Consider the following 15,074-nt stretch of genomic DNA (forward strand, 5'->3'; position numbering starts at 1 on the left):
GAGCTGCCCGGCCCTGCCCGGAGCAGCCCGGCCCTGCCCGCAGCCCGGTGTGCCCAGGCAGCGGGACCCAGGGCAGCGGGGCGGCTCCCGCGGGTCCCTGGATGTCCCGCGGGGCTGAGGAGGGCCGGGCCGGGTACTCGCCGGGTTTTCTCTGCCTGAGCCTCTCGGCGCTGACGGCGCTCGGAGCCGCTCTTGTGTTTCTGCCTCTGCACTCCGGGAGAGTCGGCACTCAGCAGGGTAAGGGAGCAGCCTCACCTTTCAGATCCTACTGACTTCCATTCTGCCTGCCTTAAGCGATTTCTAGATCCCGAGCTCCCGGCTGCGCTTTTCCTGCTTTGAAAGATATCTCTTAAAAGTGCTTCTATTTCTGTTTAAAGTGCCGCTCCTTTATTTGAAGCCTGTCATCTGCCAGTAGATGGGTCACTTCTGTATCAAATCTCGCCTGTTTGATTCACGGCTGTGCTTCACCTGTCTGATCTCTCTACAAAAACGTGTGACCCTTCCAACTCCTCGCTACACGAGAGCATTCATCTCTGAACAGTGAGACCTCCTTGTGAAAAGTACTTTTTCTGGTCAGTGCTACCTAGTGTATCTTAGCATGTATTTTCACTACTTGGAAAAGAGAGAAAAAAACATCTCAATTACTTCTAAATACTTTTCTGAGAAAAATATTTATATAGGTATTAGCAAGCTGACTGTATTATTTGTAAATTTCAAAGTCTGACACAGGTAGCAATGTTTTGTGGTACATCTGATGCTGTCAAGAACTTACCTGGTACTTTTATAGTATGAAACTATTTTTTCTTAATTTTCTGACAGTTAAAAATCAGTCTTCTAACGCTAATGTGATTAGAACTTTAGGATAATAAATGGACATACAAAATCAGTACATCAGTAGATTTATTTCTATATTAATGTTTTCCATTTGACTTCTGGTTACAAGAATAGTCCCCATAAGTGTCATGTAAATTTCTGTGAGTTCTGAAGAGATTTAGTTGACTAATTGTAGTGTATTATTTATGTTAAAGACTTTCAGTGAAGACAGGCCACATTCTGGAAATGATAGGAAAGAGAAAACAAAATGTACAGTAGGTGAACTGATATTTGAATTACTAGTTGTGATTACTTTCAGTGAAGACAGGCCACATTCTGGAAATGATAGGAAAGAGAAAACAAAATGTACAGTAGGTGAACTGATATTTGAATTACTAGTTGTGATTAAATCATCAGTAAAGAAGTATTGATTTAAACTTTCAATTTTAGTTTTGCTTTGTATTTTAGCTGATTTGCTAGTCATTATTATATGTTGTTTCGCAGCATTCAGTAAGATTGGGCGCTTCATTTAATTCTTTCCACAAGTCATAGAGACAGCCTATCTACACATATGCTGGGACCTTATCACTTCCCAGAAACAGAAGCAATCCTAAAGATTTCAGAGGGAAGAATTAGAATAGCCAAGCTAAACAAGGAGTGCACGTGCAAGAGTCTGGCAGAGATTAGGGCAGGTGGCTGATAAAGCTGAGGGCAAGAGAGTAGCATGGCAAATCTGTCTCTGATTCATCCTGATCTCAGTCTTTGGCATTTAATCATATTTAAAAAAAACCAAAAATAGGTGTCATCAAGGGTGATGGCTCGACAGCAAGCACACTACTCATCCTTGAGGCAATGTTTGTTTCTGTGTGTGGCTTCCTATTTTCATTTCTGTATGGTGTAATTGCTTTTTAACAATAAGAATCTAATGGCTTATTTACTAATTTTTTTTTTTTCATGAAGAATACACCACAGCAAAAATTACTGAACATTATAATATTCAAAACCAGGGTTTTCACTATTTATAATTTTATTAATATTTGAAATCTTGTAATCTCCCAGGAATAATTTATATTATTCATCATAATATCAGACTTGTTATGTTAAGTAAGTAGAGAAATATTATTTTTATTAGGGACACTTCAACCCAATTACATACATTTGTAGTGATGTGTAGCTGATACACTGACTTACAGAAGATAAGTGTACTTAAATCAGTATTAAATGATGTAGACAAAGTTATTTTTGCAGTCTTTTTTAAAAAGTACTTAGTGGAATTGGAATTAACTTTCTGTATTCTTTTTTTTTTTTTTTTTTTTTTTTTTTTTTTTTTTTTGGCTGCCTCACATTTCTGTTCTCATCTCTTCTTGATTGTGATTTGGGTTTTGTGTCCGGAATGTACTTGCTTCATTCCTTCATCCTAGACTTTCCTCAAATTGTTGCTTTCTTCTGATGTAACTGTACCCATTTGACTCTGGGCTCTTCTTCTGAGGCCTGTATTGCTAATAATATTTTTGTAGGCTACCCTAAAAGCAGACTGTATCTAATTCACTTTTGCTGCAGGTCTCAAAGAACAAAAGTAAAGAGGAGCAGGTTAGGAAATGTGTGCCTTTGAAATATGGAGTGACAGGACTATTACAATTGCCCCATACATTGTGTCCGATATATTAGAATAAGCATCTCTTTCCCAGTGCACTTATTCATATTTACTTGTTTGTTTTTTCATGTCAGTCTTTTGGCCTGGGGGTTCTAACCCTTTATATTCTGTCATATAAGAATGAAAATTATTTAATGTTTCTTGGGTTTTTTTTTTTTTTGTTTGTTTGGTTTGGTTTGGTTTTTTTTTTGTTTTTTTGTAGGAAGCAATGTTCTAAGAATGTCATCAGGCATCCAAATAAAAACAAAGTCTGCAGCCCAGAAAAGCAAGACACGTTCTCCAGAATCACAGCCAAAGCCTAGTGCCAAGCTGAATCCTAAAACTATTGATCCAGTATGTGTAAATGGTGGTTGTTTTGTTTGGTTAAAATCCCTCTGTGGTTTGAAGAGTGTTCCTTACTTTATGAAATTGAATGCAGGACATGCTTCTTCTGGTACTATTTTTTAAACTGAAATTAAACTTTTGTTATTAATCATATATACCTTATCTTCTAAGCTCAAATGCCTGAACGTATAACATTGTTTATTATGTTTCTATACAAATGTATTTTGGTACAGTTGTGGTTTGGATGGTAACTGTTATTTTTTTATGTATGATTGTCCTAAAAAGAGATTTAGAGCTAAGCATAAAAAAGGGTTGTTTTTTTCTTACTTCTAAGCTTTGTCACCTGCTGCTTTAGACAAACTTATTTCAGTTATGCAATGAAACCAAGAATCACATGGCATATTGAAGGTATTCAAGGCTTCATAACATCTGGCAAATTAATTGTTAGTGAGCATTATTTGAAACTCACAGTTACTGTGACTATGTAATCCTTCAGGAAAAATTTGTATTCTTGGGAGAGTAGTAATGAAAGGAGTTGTTTATTTCCTGGAAGTCCCATGCCTGAAGAACTAACATTGAATGCATGAATTGTAGTTCATCACTGGGCCATATAATTTGGCAATTAGTAATGTCACAAGCTTTTTACAAAGTGAATGAAATGCAGAGGTACTTTACTAATAAATAGAGGCTGAATACTTTAATGTGGGCATCTTTTTTATTTGAAATCTCTTTGCAAGTAGCACAATGACCAAAATTAAGCTGTGAACACAATTCTACTAATCTTAATATAGGTTTAAACACACAAAAGATGAAAATTGAGATTTCATGGTATTTCCTTCTGAATGCTTTTTGATAAAGTGTATTATCTGGGAAGCAGCATTAAATGATCATGCTAATAAATAATAGTTCATATGCATAAGAAGCATGTATGTTACGAAAATAATACTTGTGCAGCTTTTCTTTGCATGAAAGTCCTAGTTTCCTTCTCCAGTGTGTCCTTCCTAGAATCTCACCCAGTATGAACCTCCCTGTGCATTTGCAGTGCCCTCCCACCATTTTGCCCAGTATTTGGGGTTTCTCCCACGTCTTGCCACCATATATTTTTGTCTATACCCAGATCAAGATGGAATTGCAGTAAAACTGCCTTCTGCATGTTACCAATATAACAGCAAGAACTTCAGGGAAGTGGGAGCTCCTTGCTCTGCCTAGGAAAGAGCCTGTAAGACATAAATATTAGCATTTGGAAGAAAAAAAAAAAAAGAAAAATAAAGTGATTCCATCAGGAGACCACTGATTGTACATCTTTATTCATTTTAACAACTCCACAGACCGATGAGTCTTAAAAGCAGTTTTCACATAAGTGTATCACTTACATGTTTTCCACTGCATAGCTGCATTTCTTTAAATTTGATTTAGACTCATATGATTAAGTTCATTTTATGGTAAACGTCTGTTTTAACATATTCATAATAGCTATAAAACATTACTATTATAAATAAATAATGCTTTTTTTTTTCTGTCCTCACAGTTTCGTGCTTATTCTCAACCATCTGCATTTGCTGCTACATATGCCAGAGGTGGCATTCCGTGCAGGTGTGTTGGGTTTGCTTCTTATTTTTACTAAATATATTATGAAATATGTTTCTTTGTGTTTCATCTTTTAGTTAGGTTATTTGATTCCATTAAATTCTGGAAAAGTTTCTGATACTTAACTCTTTTCAGAGCAGAAAGCAACTTCCCATGTCTTTGAAATTGTCTTATTGTGGTTCATTTTTTTATGCTGTATTAATATTGAAACCACATTTTTAAAGAATAGTTAAGTATGTGCACACTTGGTTTCCTAAACGTCTTTCACAAATGGTATTTTCAGGTAATTGTATTTACTTATCCCTACTAAGAAAGATAATAAAATTAGTGCCATCTTAATAAGTAGACCTTTCACAGCCTTAGTAGTACGACAACATGTTATTTGATTTCCTATTCTGTAGTTTTCAGGCACATGAAATATAAGTTTAGGGTATTTTAAGTTACTTAGTTATATATTTGTCTGGACAATAAATATTCTGGTGTTTTGTCACATGGATGCAGAATTACAAAAATATAAGCCATCATTAATAAGATGTACATGTATACAATGTATATAATTGTATAAAATAATCATTAATACATAGCATTAATACATTTATTTGTATCGTAGGAGTAAATAGTAAATTCCAATATGATCTCCCTTCAGTTTCAACTGCTTTCCCTTACCCATTGCTACTTGAGGATTCTTGATATACTTATCAGAATAAGTAACTTTGGAAAAGGAGTATCTTCTGTGTTGGCATGAGAGGCAGCTATAATTTTTATAACATTTATTTTCTGATTTCTATGTGATTAGGAGCAGAATTTTGAAAACTGCCATATTCTGGGAAATTAGTATAATTGCACTGTTAACCATTATAGATATACACAAGTTGGACACTATGATCCCAGAGATCTTTGCCAACTTAGTTGATTCTGTGATCATATAATTGCACTAAGGAGAGCATTGTGTATATAATGTAAGAATACAACAAACTAATTGCTGATACACTTAAAGCAAATAGTGTTAGCAATAAATTATGTAGTATATATGTTATTTTGTTAAAACTTTATATAGGTTAGTGCATGGATCAGTAAAGCACAAACTGCAGTGGGAATGCCCTCCTGAAACTGTTCCCTTTGATCTTCTTTTAACATTGGCAGAGGTAAGCTCAATTTCCTGCAACATTAAGCACACAATCACTTCCTATTTGCAAATGTCATTTTTTAATAATCTAAGTTAGCTAGTTTAGGCTCAGCTACTAGAGAAATATAAAAAAAAATATTTTTGAGGATATTGTATGAATGAAAATGGTCAAGAACATTGCTATTTGTAGTTCTTTAGTTAGAGCTTTCTGGGAGAGCTAAGTCAAGCTGTTTAATCTTCAAGATACTGATCAAATGCAAGACCGCATCTCAGATGCCCAACTGTTGAATGAAATTTGTAGTTTTGCAGATTCTTTTGTAAACTAAATTATTTTGCTTATTTTTGTATGTAACACCTACCTTATGAAATAAGAATGCTTTCCTCAGTAGACTGAATTAGTACAGTGGAAATAGGATCCTGTAAATAAGTGGAAGAGAAATACTATACACTGTGTTGAGGCTTCTGTTTTCTCAGAATCATCTGTGACATTTATCACCAAATATGTTCCAAGTGTTTAAAGAAATGCTGAATCCAATGTTGCAGGTAGAATAAAGTGCATATATTGAGATGGCATACATTCTTTATTATTTTTTCCGTTTTTTCCCCCTGTTTTTCCTTTTTGTTTTCTTTGTTTATTTTATCCCTTTGTTTCTTTTTTTTTTCTTTTTTTTAATACTAAACAAAACTGTCAATTTCTAAGGTAACATAAAACTTCTTTTTTGTTAGAAAAAAGTCTTCAGACACATGGCTTTAAATCTTTAAATCTTTGCCAATCAGACCTTCACTAGATGTGTATCTTTGTGCTATCTACAAGTTTTTAGTGTTGCATAGAGATGTATGTGGTGTGGGTGTCTTTCCTTCCATAGTTCACCTTCCATTCTTTTTTTCCTTCAGGGCACAAAACCCCTATTCAAATATGGCCTGTTCTAGTTCATGGTCTCATTGAAAAAATACCTTGGGTTGTTAGATTAAAGGTAGTGAGGTACAAATATTGATTGAATTGGTAGTATTTATAATGTGAGTTTTAAAATTCAATATTCTAAACGAAAAATAAATTAGAATATTCTGTGAGCAGGGTTGTACCTAGTGGCTCCACATGGTGGAGTTAGTGTACTTATGTTTTGAACTGATCTGACAAAATCTAAACATGGTCTTGCTGCTGTGTGGAACTTTTAAAACGAGGTTTTGTTTAAGAGAAGTCTCAGTATTAAGAAAATCATGTTTTACATTTGCAACAGGGACTAAGAGAGACAAAACATCCTTATACTTTTGTTTCCAAGGAGGGTTTTAAAGAATTACTTCTAGTTGATGGTGCTGCTGAAAAAGCTATTCCCTTGTTGCCTCGTCTAATTCCAATCTTAAAGGCTGCATTGGTATGTCTTACTCTTCATGCAGAGATTTTAATGGGTTTGATTTTTTTTTCTTCTTCTACTGGTGGGAACTACATGGTTAATATTAATGCAATAAATCTATCTCATGGGCTTTTGGTTTGGGGGTAGGAATGATTTCTCTTTCTGCTGTTAACCCTGCCTTTGTTTATTAGCTAAATATGTCTGTAAATATAAATTAAGATGGGCAACTCCTTGTATAACTATATGACAGATGCTATGGGAAAATTTTATTAAACTGTTCTCTTAAAGGTTTTAATATAAGCAGAAATAAATACATATATCTGTGGGCTTTTTTATATGTCCACGCAATAGCACGCAAAAAATAAAAATGAGGTGAAGTAAAATGAATATGTAGGAATAACTACTCATCTATTACATGTAACAATTCAAAACATGCTACAAAGGTAAAAGAGAATCACAAAATAAGAGACCCACAAGGATCATTGTGTCCAACTCCCAGTCCTGCACAGCATCATCTACAGAATATGTCAATGAGGAAAAAGGAAGAATACATTTATAGTGTTTGAGGTCACATTCTTATTTTTAAAAAATGTTTTTAACTCTTCTACACCATCAGAAAATAAAGCGAGATACTGGCTTTGAAGGTTATCTCTTTTGGATCTTTTTAATGTCTTTGAGAGCCCTTTCTGGTTTACTAAGTAGTTGTCCCTTAATCTAGCTGTCTTTCAGTTCAGATTTAATAGAGATGGCTTGAAGTTTGAAAATTAATTGTGATCTCAAATCAGAGATGTAACAGAAGTTCAGAATTGTGTGTTATCACTATCTTTGGTTTAACTTAAAGGCAAAATTAGAAAAATTATTCTTGTCTCTTCCTCCAATTAATATTACACTTCTGATAATTTTTATTGTTGCATTGTTTTAGTATTATGTCTTGTTAAATCTTCTACTAGACAAGTAGTCCATGATTTCTAATTAAAAAGAAAATGTTCAGGGCCTGGATGCTAGAGAGGAAAAACAGTTGTTTAATAAGTTGGTATGAGTCTATTTCTCTTCTAAAGGAAAAGCAACATAACTAACCAATTACAGAAGTTAAGTATAGAACCTTCCCGTGGGAGAATATAAAGATGACAAAGAGCCACAGAAGTAGATAGGAGCCTGATAACTGCTGGCAGGTTTAGTTGGCAGAGGGCTAAATTAATTGAGGCAGAAAATCATTGGCACCTCGGTTTCTCCAACAAAGAAAGTTATTGTTATGAATTACATAGAAATTATCCAGAATTCATTCAATTTTTAACTAAAATGGTGTGTCTCAATTCCAACATACCAGCATTTGAAAGGTTATTTCTAATATGCTGTGGAATATTGAAATTATCAGTGTAGCAAGCTGTTCTGCATGCCACATTTTTTTTATTTCAGCAAGAGCAAATTATTCATTTTGTTGTCTCAGAAAAAATGTAAGAGTTGTGTGGACATTTCATAGATGCTTTTGTTTTCCACTGTAAAAATATGCCTTGGCTTTAAATTTGCCCTCTATAGACTAATATTCGGTCATATTGTACTCTATTTCTAAACTTGTATCATTATAGCAATTAGCATTTGCACAGTAGTTTTAGTGTTTAAAACTACTCCATAATGTACATACATAATGCAAAGATTGAAGTTTAGAAAAATTTACTTTTTCTGAATCTTACTCACAGGATTTTCTTTCTTTCTTCCCCTTCTGAAGGCCCATGCAGATGATGAAGTATTTGGAAGGGGATTGGATGCTTTAGTGCAATTGAGTGCTGTTGTTGGCCCATCTCTTAATGATCATCTTAAACTTCTACTCACAAATGTAAGTTTTTAATGCTGTAATAAAATTTGTATTTTCCTGGCATTCTTGTTGAGATGTTACTATATTATCTGCACAGATACAATGGAGGACTTGGCAGTTCCATGAAAAGCATTATTTCATACAGTACCCAGTGTGAGTCGTTTGGGTTTTTTATAATGTGGTGACTTAAAAAGTTCTAGCAAGGTTCAAAAACTATTGTTAATGCAAAGTGAAGGATAATGGAAGTCTTCTCTCTACTATTTATGAAAACATCCAGATGCTTTGTTTTGGAGAAAAAATTATTGCAAAGTGAGTTTTTAATTTTAAGTCTGAATATCTTAGCAAAACCACGAACATTTCAATATAACAGAAGCAAACATTCTCATTCCTTTCAGATGGGAATTCTGCACAAGGACGTTATCAGTAAATAAGCTTTGAGTGGGATCATGAGAAGTATTTTTATGCCAAGTTATTCTGAGGACATCCTTCCTCTGTCAGACAGGCTTTTCATGGTTGCTTTTAACCTGCTTACAAATTGCACTTTTACAGCAAAATAAAAGGACTTCTTTTGACAATCAATACAGAACATAAATTACAGCAGTTTTTTTTTTTTTTTTTTAAGTATTTCTACTGCAAGAAATCTCTTTCAATGCACATAGGAAAAAAGTTAACTTTTCATGTGGACAATTCTTTAAGAATTACTTTTTTTTAAGGTGGATATTTCTTTCAAATTTGTTTGGTGAAAGAAAAAGAAATATTTTTGTGGGTTAACAGATCAGTGTTCTTAGAATTTAAGTTTCTCTTTAGTTTAACTTTTTATTCCATTTGCTTTTCTTCAGTTCCATACTTTGACATCAGTTACAAGTTATAAAGTAATGTTTCTTTGTGGTTTTAATTTTGCAAAGATAAGATGGAATAAAGTAACAAAATAGGTAATTATTGCCTCTTTGCATATATTGTACTATATTGTGCAGCAAACCTTTTTTACTTTTCCAATAGCTTTTAAAGAGATTAATGGACAAGAAATATAGAGAAGAAGTTACTGTTGCTTTACAAAAGTTGGAGCACTGTGGTGGAAAGGTGAGTTGATCAGATGTTTATTTAGTAATCTACACTTTTGAATACATTGTCAGAACAGCTTTCATCTCTGGTTTTGTTACCATGTTCTTGCTTCAGTATAGCTGGGATTCATCCTTGGTGTTCCATTTCCTGGGACTAAATATGTTTCTCAACAAGATTTACTCTTGCAAAAATTACTTTTTGCTATTATTGATGATGCCTGCCTGTTCCCACTAATGGTTTATGCTTTTTCCTGGGGGAATCTTGTATTCCAGCCCACCCTGGTTAACCCAGAGTTTGGATCTGCAATGGCTATAAATCAAAAAGATGCTTTAAGTAATAGATGGCAGAGGTTTCTTCTGTTGTACATTCTTTTGACAAATGCTGTGCTGCACAAAGGAGAAAAGGAGAAAAAACGAGGAGTACTGACTTAGATGCTCATCTGGAAGAGAAAATTTTGCTTTCTTGACCCTATGAACAGTTGTATATGTTATATTTAATAGTTATTTGTAAAGAATAGGAATAACTTGAGGAGCAGGGACCATACAGGCAGGCCTAGCAGTACTGAGCTTGTGTGCCTTAGCCAGTAGGTGCCCCAATAATCAGTGGTTGCCTCTTCTTTTTTGTGTGTGTGCTCATGTTCATTTAAAAGCAGTAGCAGTGTTTGTACTACAGACTTGAAAAATGTCACGAAAAGTGAAGGAGGATAAAAGTTCTTTATTTATATGAAGTGAGACAAGAAAAGGAAAATTATGGCTTGTCTTAATGTTCTGAAAATTTAGATCAAGATAATATAATTAATCCAGTGAGTCATTAACCTCTGATTCTTCTGTCAGTCCCCTGATTTCTTGTAGTCTTACCTGCTTTGTAAGTCTTTCTGTATATCTTTTGAAAAAAAACATAATAAGATAAAGCAAAAAAACCTGGAAACAAGCTACTAAGTTGTGGTGACAAGCAATATTATATAATTCATCCAACTGATTTATCAAATTTATTTTCTAAATTAATTATAAAGCATGTGATTCTTACTTTTGTTGGAAATCCCTTCTAGAACATCATTGCTCTACATAAAAATCCTTATTATTTCATGTTTATATTAGTCCCCCATTTCAGTTGTGAGTTTACATGTCCCATACTTTGGATGTTTGCTCTCCAGCATTAGTTATCACAATGGTGCATTTTCTCAGTTAATTATTTTCAGTCCTTTTGACAGTAAATTTCTTAGCAAATATTAATTTTTAGCTTTCTACTGTTTGATAATAACAAAGATAACTAAGTAAAAATTGTGAATTATGCAATTTATAGAGACTATATGAGTACTGTCATATGTAGTGCTAGTGCCCCATATTTAGTTCAAATTTGTTTTGTTTACTTCAACAGGCAACTGTGGCGATCATCAAATCTAAAATTCCAACCTATTGTTCTATCTACTCTTGAACAAGGAATCTGTAGTGATTTATACTGTAAAGTGAAGTTTGGAAAGAAGCTCTCTGTAAATATCACTGACACTTATTTGGGGTATAATATATTCTCTTAAAATACTAATTATTCCTCCATTAGTATGATGGAGAGCAGGAGTCTTATCAGTTTGTGAATATGTAATTATGGAAGACTTCTCTTTGTATATTTGTATATGCATTTGGCTTACAATGACACTATTAATGTGCTATTATTAAAAAAAAATAAATATTGATTCTTACTTAGTTTTTAATTACAACTTTATTATATCTGTAGTCTTAATATATTTAATATATTTCTGTGATGCAAAATAATTTGGTTGTAATTACTTAAATAAAATCTAACTTGGTGCTAAATCACATGTGTATAGCTGCTTTTGAAATACATAACTTATTTTGTGACACAGCACAGATGGATACGTTTAGGTTAGACACAGAACTGTGAGCCCTCACAGACTGCTTCAGAGTCAGCTTTTAAAGGTGTGAAGCTGAACCCAGTAAACAGGCAGCATATGGTCCAAGGCTGAACTTGCTCAGTGCATTTTCAGCATGTTGTTTTGAGAGCCTGCAGAGGCTCTGGAGAATACAGTGTAGAGGCATCAGCCTCTGTGAAGAGCACAGAGCCACAGCTGAGGCTTTGCTCAGCTATTTAGCTCCTGTTAGCTTTGAGCCTACTGAATGGGAGCTGGGGGGAGGAAGCAACTTTGGCATAGTTACACACATAATGTATGTGCTCTCTGCATTGAGTTCAGTAATGTTATAGATATGCTTGGGATTTGCTTGTGAATTTGGGTCCAGACAAGTTAGTGAACTTCTGAACATGGAAGCTATGAAAAATATAAGTTAAAGGCAAAAAGAAGATTCTACAAGCCAGCTTACCTGGCTGTCAAGCTTTGGAGGGTACAGCATTTGTCCTTTAATGTATTTGAATTTGATTGCAAAATAATTCCTAATTGGTTCTTGTAATAAATACTGATTTGTGTACACTGTCAGGGAGAGTTAACTGAAGTAACAGAATTTGCACAGAATGTTTTTCCCTGGGGAATATTCAATTCTGGCATTTAAAGTTGTTGGAAAGGATGGGTTTTTGTCATAAGAAGATGCTGATGCATAGAGTATTAATAAAAGTCTGTCACGTGAAAGCAATTTTAGAAGTTTTTTTTAAATTACCACAGTCTGACTAAAGTTCACTCCAGGACCAATCTCTGCTGAGATCAGAACTGTGCTAAGTCAAGATAAATGTATTTATGCTTAAAAAAAACCCATATTTCTTCAATAAGCATTTTTGCCAGCAGGTATTTAACAACTCAAAAAATTGATCATGGTCCTTTTTTCTTTATGTTTACTTTATTTTTTTTTCTTTTTTTTTTTTAATTACAAAATGTGCACATTTAGTTTACACAAACACGCTACAGCAGATTTCAGGTGTACATGTATTGTACTACTCTTATTCTACACTGGTGATAGCAGAGCAGCCTTCAACATGCCTCTAACATCCCATCTCTACACCAGAATAGATACCTGATTTATTTTTACAAAATAATTCTTGTAACCTTCCTTCTTCTTCATTAATGCCCTTTCACACTTTCTGCAGCAATGTCACAATGAAGGTTGGCCTATCTCTGATAGCATTTCACCTATTTTGAAATATTGGCATAGACTCTGTGGACAATATTTTTTAAAAATTACATGGATGGAGGGGCAGTGTTATATTTTATATGCATACTTTCTTAGAATAATCTTTCTAGGTTCAGAATTAAGTAGCTCCAATCTTAATGAAGAAATGATGTTAAAAAATGTAAAGCATTTATCACATATAGATGATATATAGCGAAAGTTTTCATTGTTTTCCTGGCTCTGTCTCATAGTTAAAGGTATTACAAAAAGATGAAATAAATGTTAGCCTCTAGCAGTCATTATTAGTAGAGGTTACTATGTAGTGATGCTCATTCTCAGCACTAAAGTGGGATGGCAGTTTTCAGAAGTTCATGCCTTTTTCTTCATTAAAGGCAGAAAGACACATATTTAGGAAAGCAGTATTAGGATCCAGTTACAGTTTCTTCATGAAAAATTGGAAGTTAGAAGATCCTTAATTTTAAGCATACACATCCAAGAAGAATTAAAAATACAGATGTAGGACTTCTGATATGTCATGATAAATTAAGTGCAGACTTATTAGGTAAGATTGAGAGAAGTTTACTCATACTTTTTAAGGAATAAGCAACTTGTTTGTTTGTTTTGTTTTGTTTTATAACAGTTCTTGCTCTCAAGTTACCTGCTTAGTTATGTTTGGGTTCTGGGGGCTTTTTTCTGAAGAGAAAAGTCGAAGTTGGAAGGCAATTATAGCAAGGTGTGCATTGCACATTTATTATAGCATTTTAACTCAAAATATTTAAATCAAAATATTATTAAAAAATGAAGACTACACTGTAGAAAATATGAGAAGAAAATAAATTGTAATGCCTCTGTATAAATTAGAAGCTAGAGATTTAAGGAGTATGCTGTAACACCTGGAGCTTAGTCCAGTACAAATGAGTAGCAAAACTAAGAATATTTATTTAATCTCCATGTGATTTTATCTATTTTAACTAGGGGTTGGAATGATAATAAAGGTGCATAATGTCAGCTGTACTTTGTTTGAGTTTGTAGTAATAACCTGATTTTTCAGTACAGTCCTATTAACTAAATAGCCACTGTGGAAGTGCTAGATTATATAATGTAGAAAGGGTTTTTTGTTGGGAAGGGTTTATAATAAAAAATTTACTTGCATAATACATGTCTCAGTGTAAAGCTGAGTAACTTTATTTATGATAAAGTGGGAAATCCATTTTTTAGATAATGTTGCAGAATAGCTCGTATTTGTCCATTAGTTGTAGACCTAGTGTCTTCATTAAATCACATTTTCAAAGAGCTGCATGGATCGCATTATATTCTCATCCTGTAAAAAAAGACAACATATAGCCAAAAGTCACACACCATTACAAATGTAGTTGGTAGATATCTATACTGAAATGTGGTAGAACATTTTAGTTAATTGCAACATTTTTTTTCAGCTTGTTTGGAGAAATGGTTAGCAGAAAAAAGTTGTTAATGGGTCCATGCTTAAATAAGTTTTTCCGTATATTAATGAAACCAAAACTACTCTGTCAAGAATACAATAGCATATTAAGAAAATTAGATCTGTAACATTTATGAGGTTATCAGTTTATAATCAGGATAACAGAATACATCTAGACAATAAATACTGATGGAATAGTTGTATCAAGTGTGAATCTGTGCATGTAATTGCTTGTCCTGTGCACAGTACACAGGATCCTTTTTGCAATCCTAGGGCTTCTGCCTCATAGTTAGGGATGACTAAGAAAAACAAACTGAAGTGTGCACCATTGCTGAGCCAAAATCAGTCAGTTTGACAAGTATGACCACAGCACTCTTCAGCTCCTCAGTTCAGATTTTCTGTGTTCACACTGAAAGATGGTGATTCCTTCTAAATGTTACTTCTGCTTTCTGATTGCTTTGCATTAGGTAATTTTTAAACAAAATATTCATCTTTCCAGTGGTGTATTATACCGATGCATCACTCTGTGCTCCAGATTTTATCAGCAAGCAACTCTCAGCACAGCAGTCAGCAAAAAAATATTTTTCTTTGTAAGCTTTACCTTTCAGTGTATAGAAGAAAGAGGTACTTTCAGTAGTCCATTTTTGTTTGTGCTTCTGGATCAACAATTGCTAGCACAAAACAATATATATACAAAATATAAGAGCTTATTACATGCTCATTTAGCATTTGCTGGTCTCCACTGTAATGATCCCTCTCTTTAGTACTTTCTTCAGAGATGATGTAGCCATCTTTAATTTTAATGAATAAAAAGACTGAATTATAGATTAT

The 15,074-nt window shown here is 33.8% G+C and overlaps 2 protein-coding genes across 13 annotated transcripts in view; one reads left to right on the plus strand and one right to left on the minus strand.

Annotated features, from left to right (window-relative positions):
* Positions 1-11,542, plus strand: PACRGL (parkin coregulated like). Of its 3 annotated transcripts, none has more exons than XM_021554448.1 (9): positions 123-237; positions 378-572; positions 2,670-2,800; positions 4,320-4,384; positions 5,436-5,523; positions 6,743-6,877; positions 8,583-8,690; positions 9,669-9,749; positions 11,109-11,542. In XM_021554448.1, the coding sequence occupies exons 3-9, from the start codon at positions 2,687-2,689 to the stop codon at positions 11,163-11,165; spliced, it is 648 nt and encodes a 215-aa protein (XP_021410123.1). In that variant the 5' UTR covers positions 123-237; positions 378-572; positions 2,670-2,686; the 3' UTR covers positions 11,166-11,542. The 3 variants fall into 3 exon arrangements, with proteins under 3 accessions (XP_021410122.1, XP_021410123.1, XP_021410126.1); XM_021554451.1 differs by having other exon boundaries at positions 158-237; positions 398-572; XM_021554447.2 differs by lacking the exon at positions 378-572 and having other exon boundaries at positions 1-237.
* A 2,423-nt stretch (positions 11,543-13,965) lies between these two features.
* The window catches only part of KCNIP4 (potassium voltage-gated channel interacting protein 4), a 384,367-nt gene continuing 383,258 nt past the window's right edge, over positions 13,966-15,074 (minus strand). For all 10 annotated transcript variants that reach the window (XM_021554440.3, XM_021554439.3, XM_021554445.3 and 7 more), the window contains one exon: positions 13,966-14,123. In XM_021554440.3, coding sequence (XP_021410115.1) covers positions 14,076-14,123 — 48 coding nt within the window. In that variant the 3' untranslated portion in view covers positions 13,966-14,075. The remainder of the gene's footprint in view (positions 14,124-15,074) is intronic.

The sequence above is a fragment of the Lonchura striata genome, chromosome 4 (assembly GCF_046129695.1).
Source record: "Lonchura striata isolate bLonStr1 chromosome 4, bLonStr1.mat, whole genome shotgun sequence".
NCBI lineage: Eukaryota > Metazoa > Chordata > Aves > Passeriformes > Estrildidae > Lonchura > Lonchura striata.

Bases quoted from the DNA above. Each gene is read 5' to 3' on its own strand.
- PACRGL (XM_021554447.2), top strand. From the start codon at position 102: ATGTCCCGCGGGGCTGAGGAGGGCCGGGCCGGGTACTCGCCGGGTTTT. The intron at 238-2,669 runs GTAAGGGAGCAG...GTTTTTTTGTAG, and splicing joins GAGAGTCGGCACTCAGCAGG to GAAGCAATGTTCTAAGAATG. The intron at 4,385-5,435 runs GTGTGTTGGGTT...AACTTTATATAG, and splicing joins AGAGGTGGCATTCCGTGCAG to GTTAGTGCATGGATCAGTAA.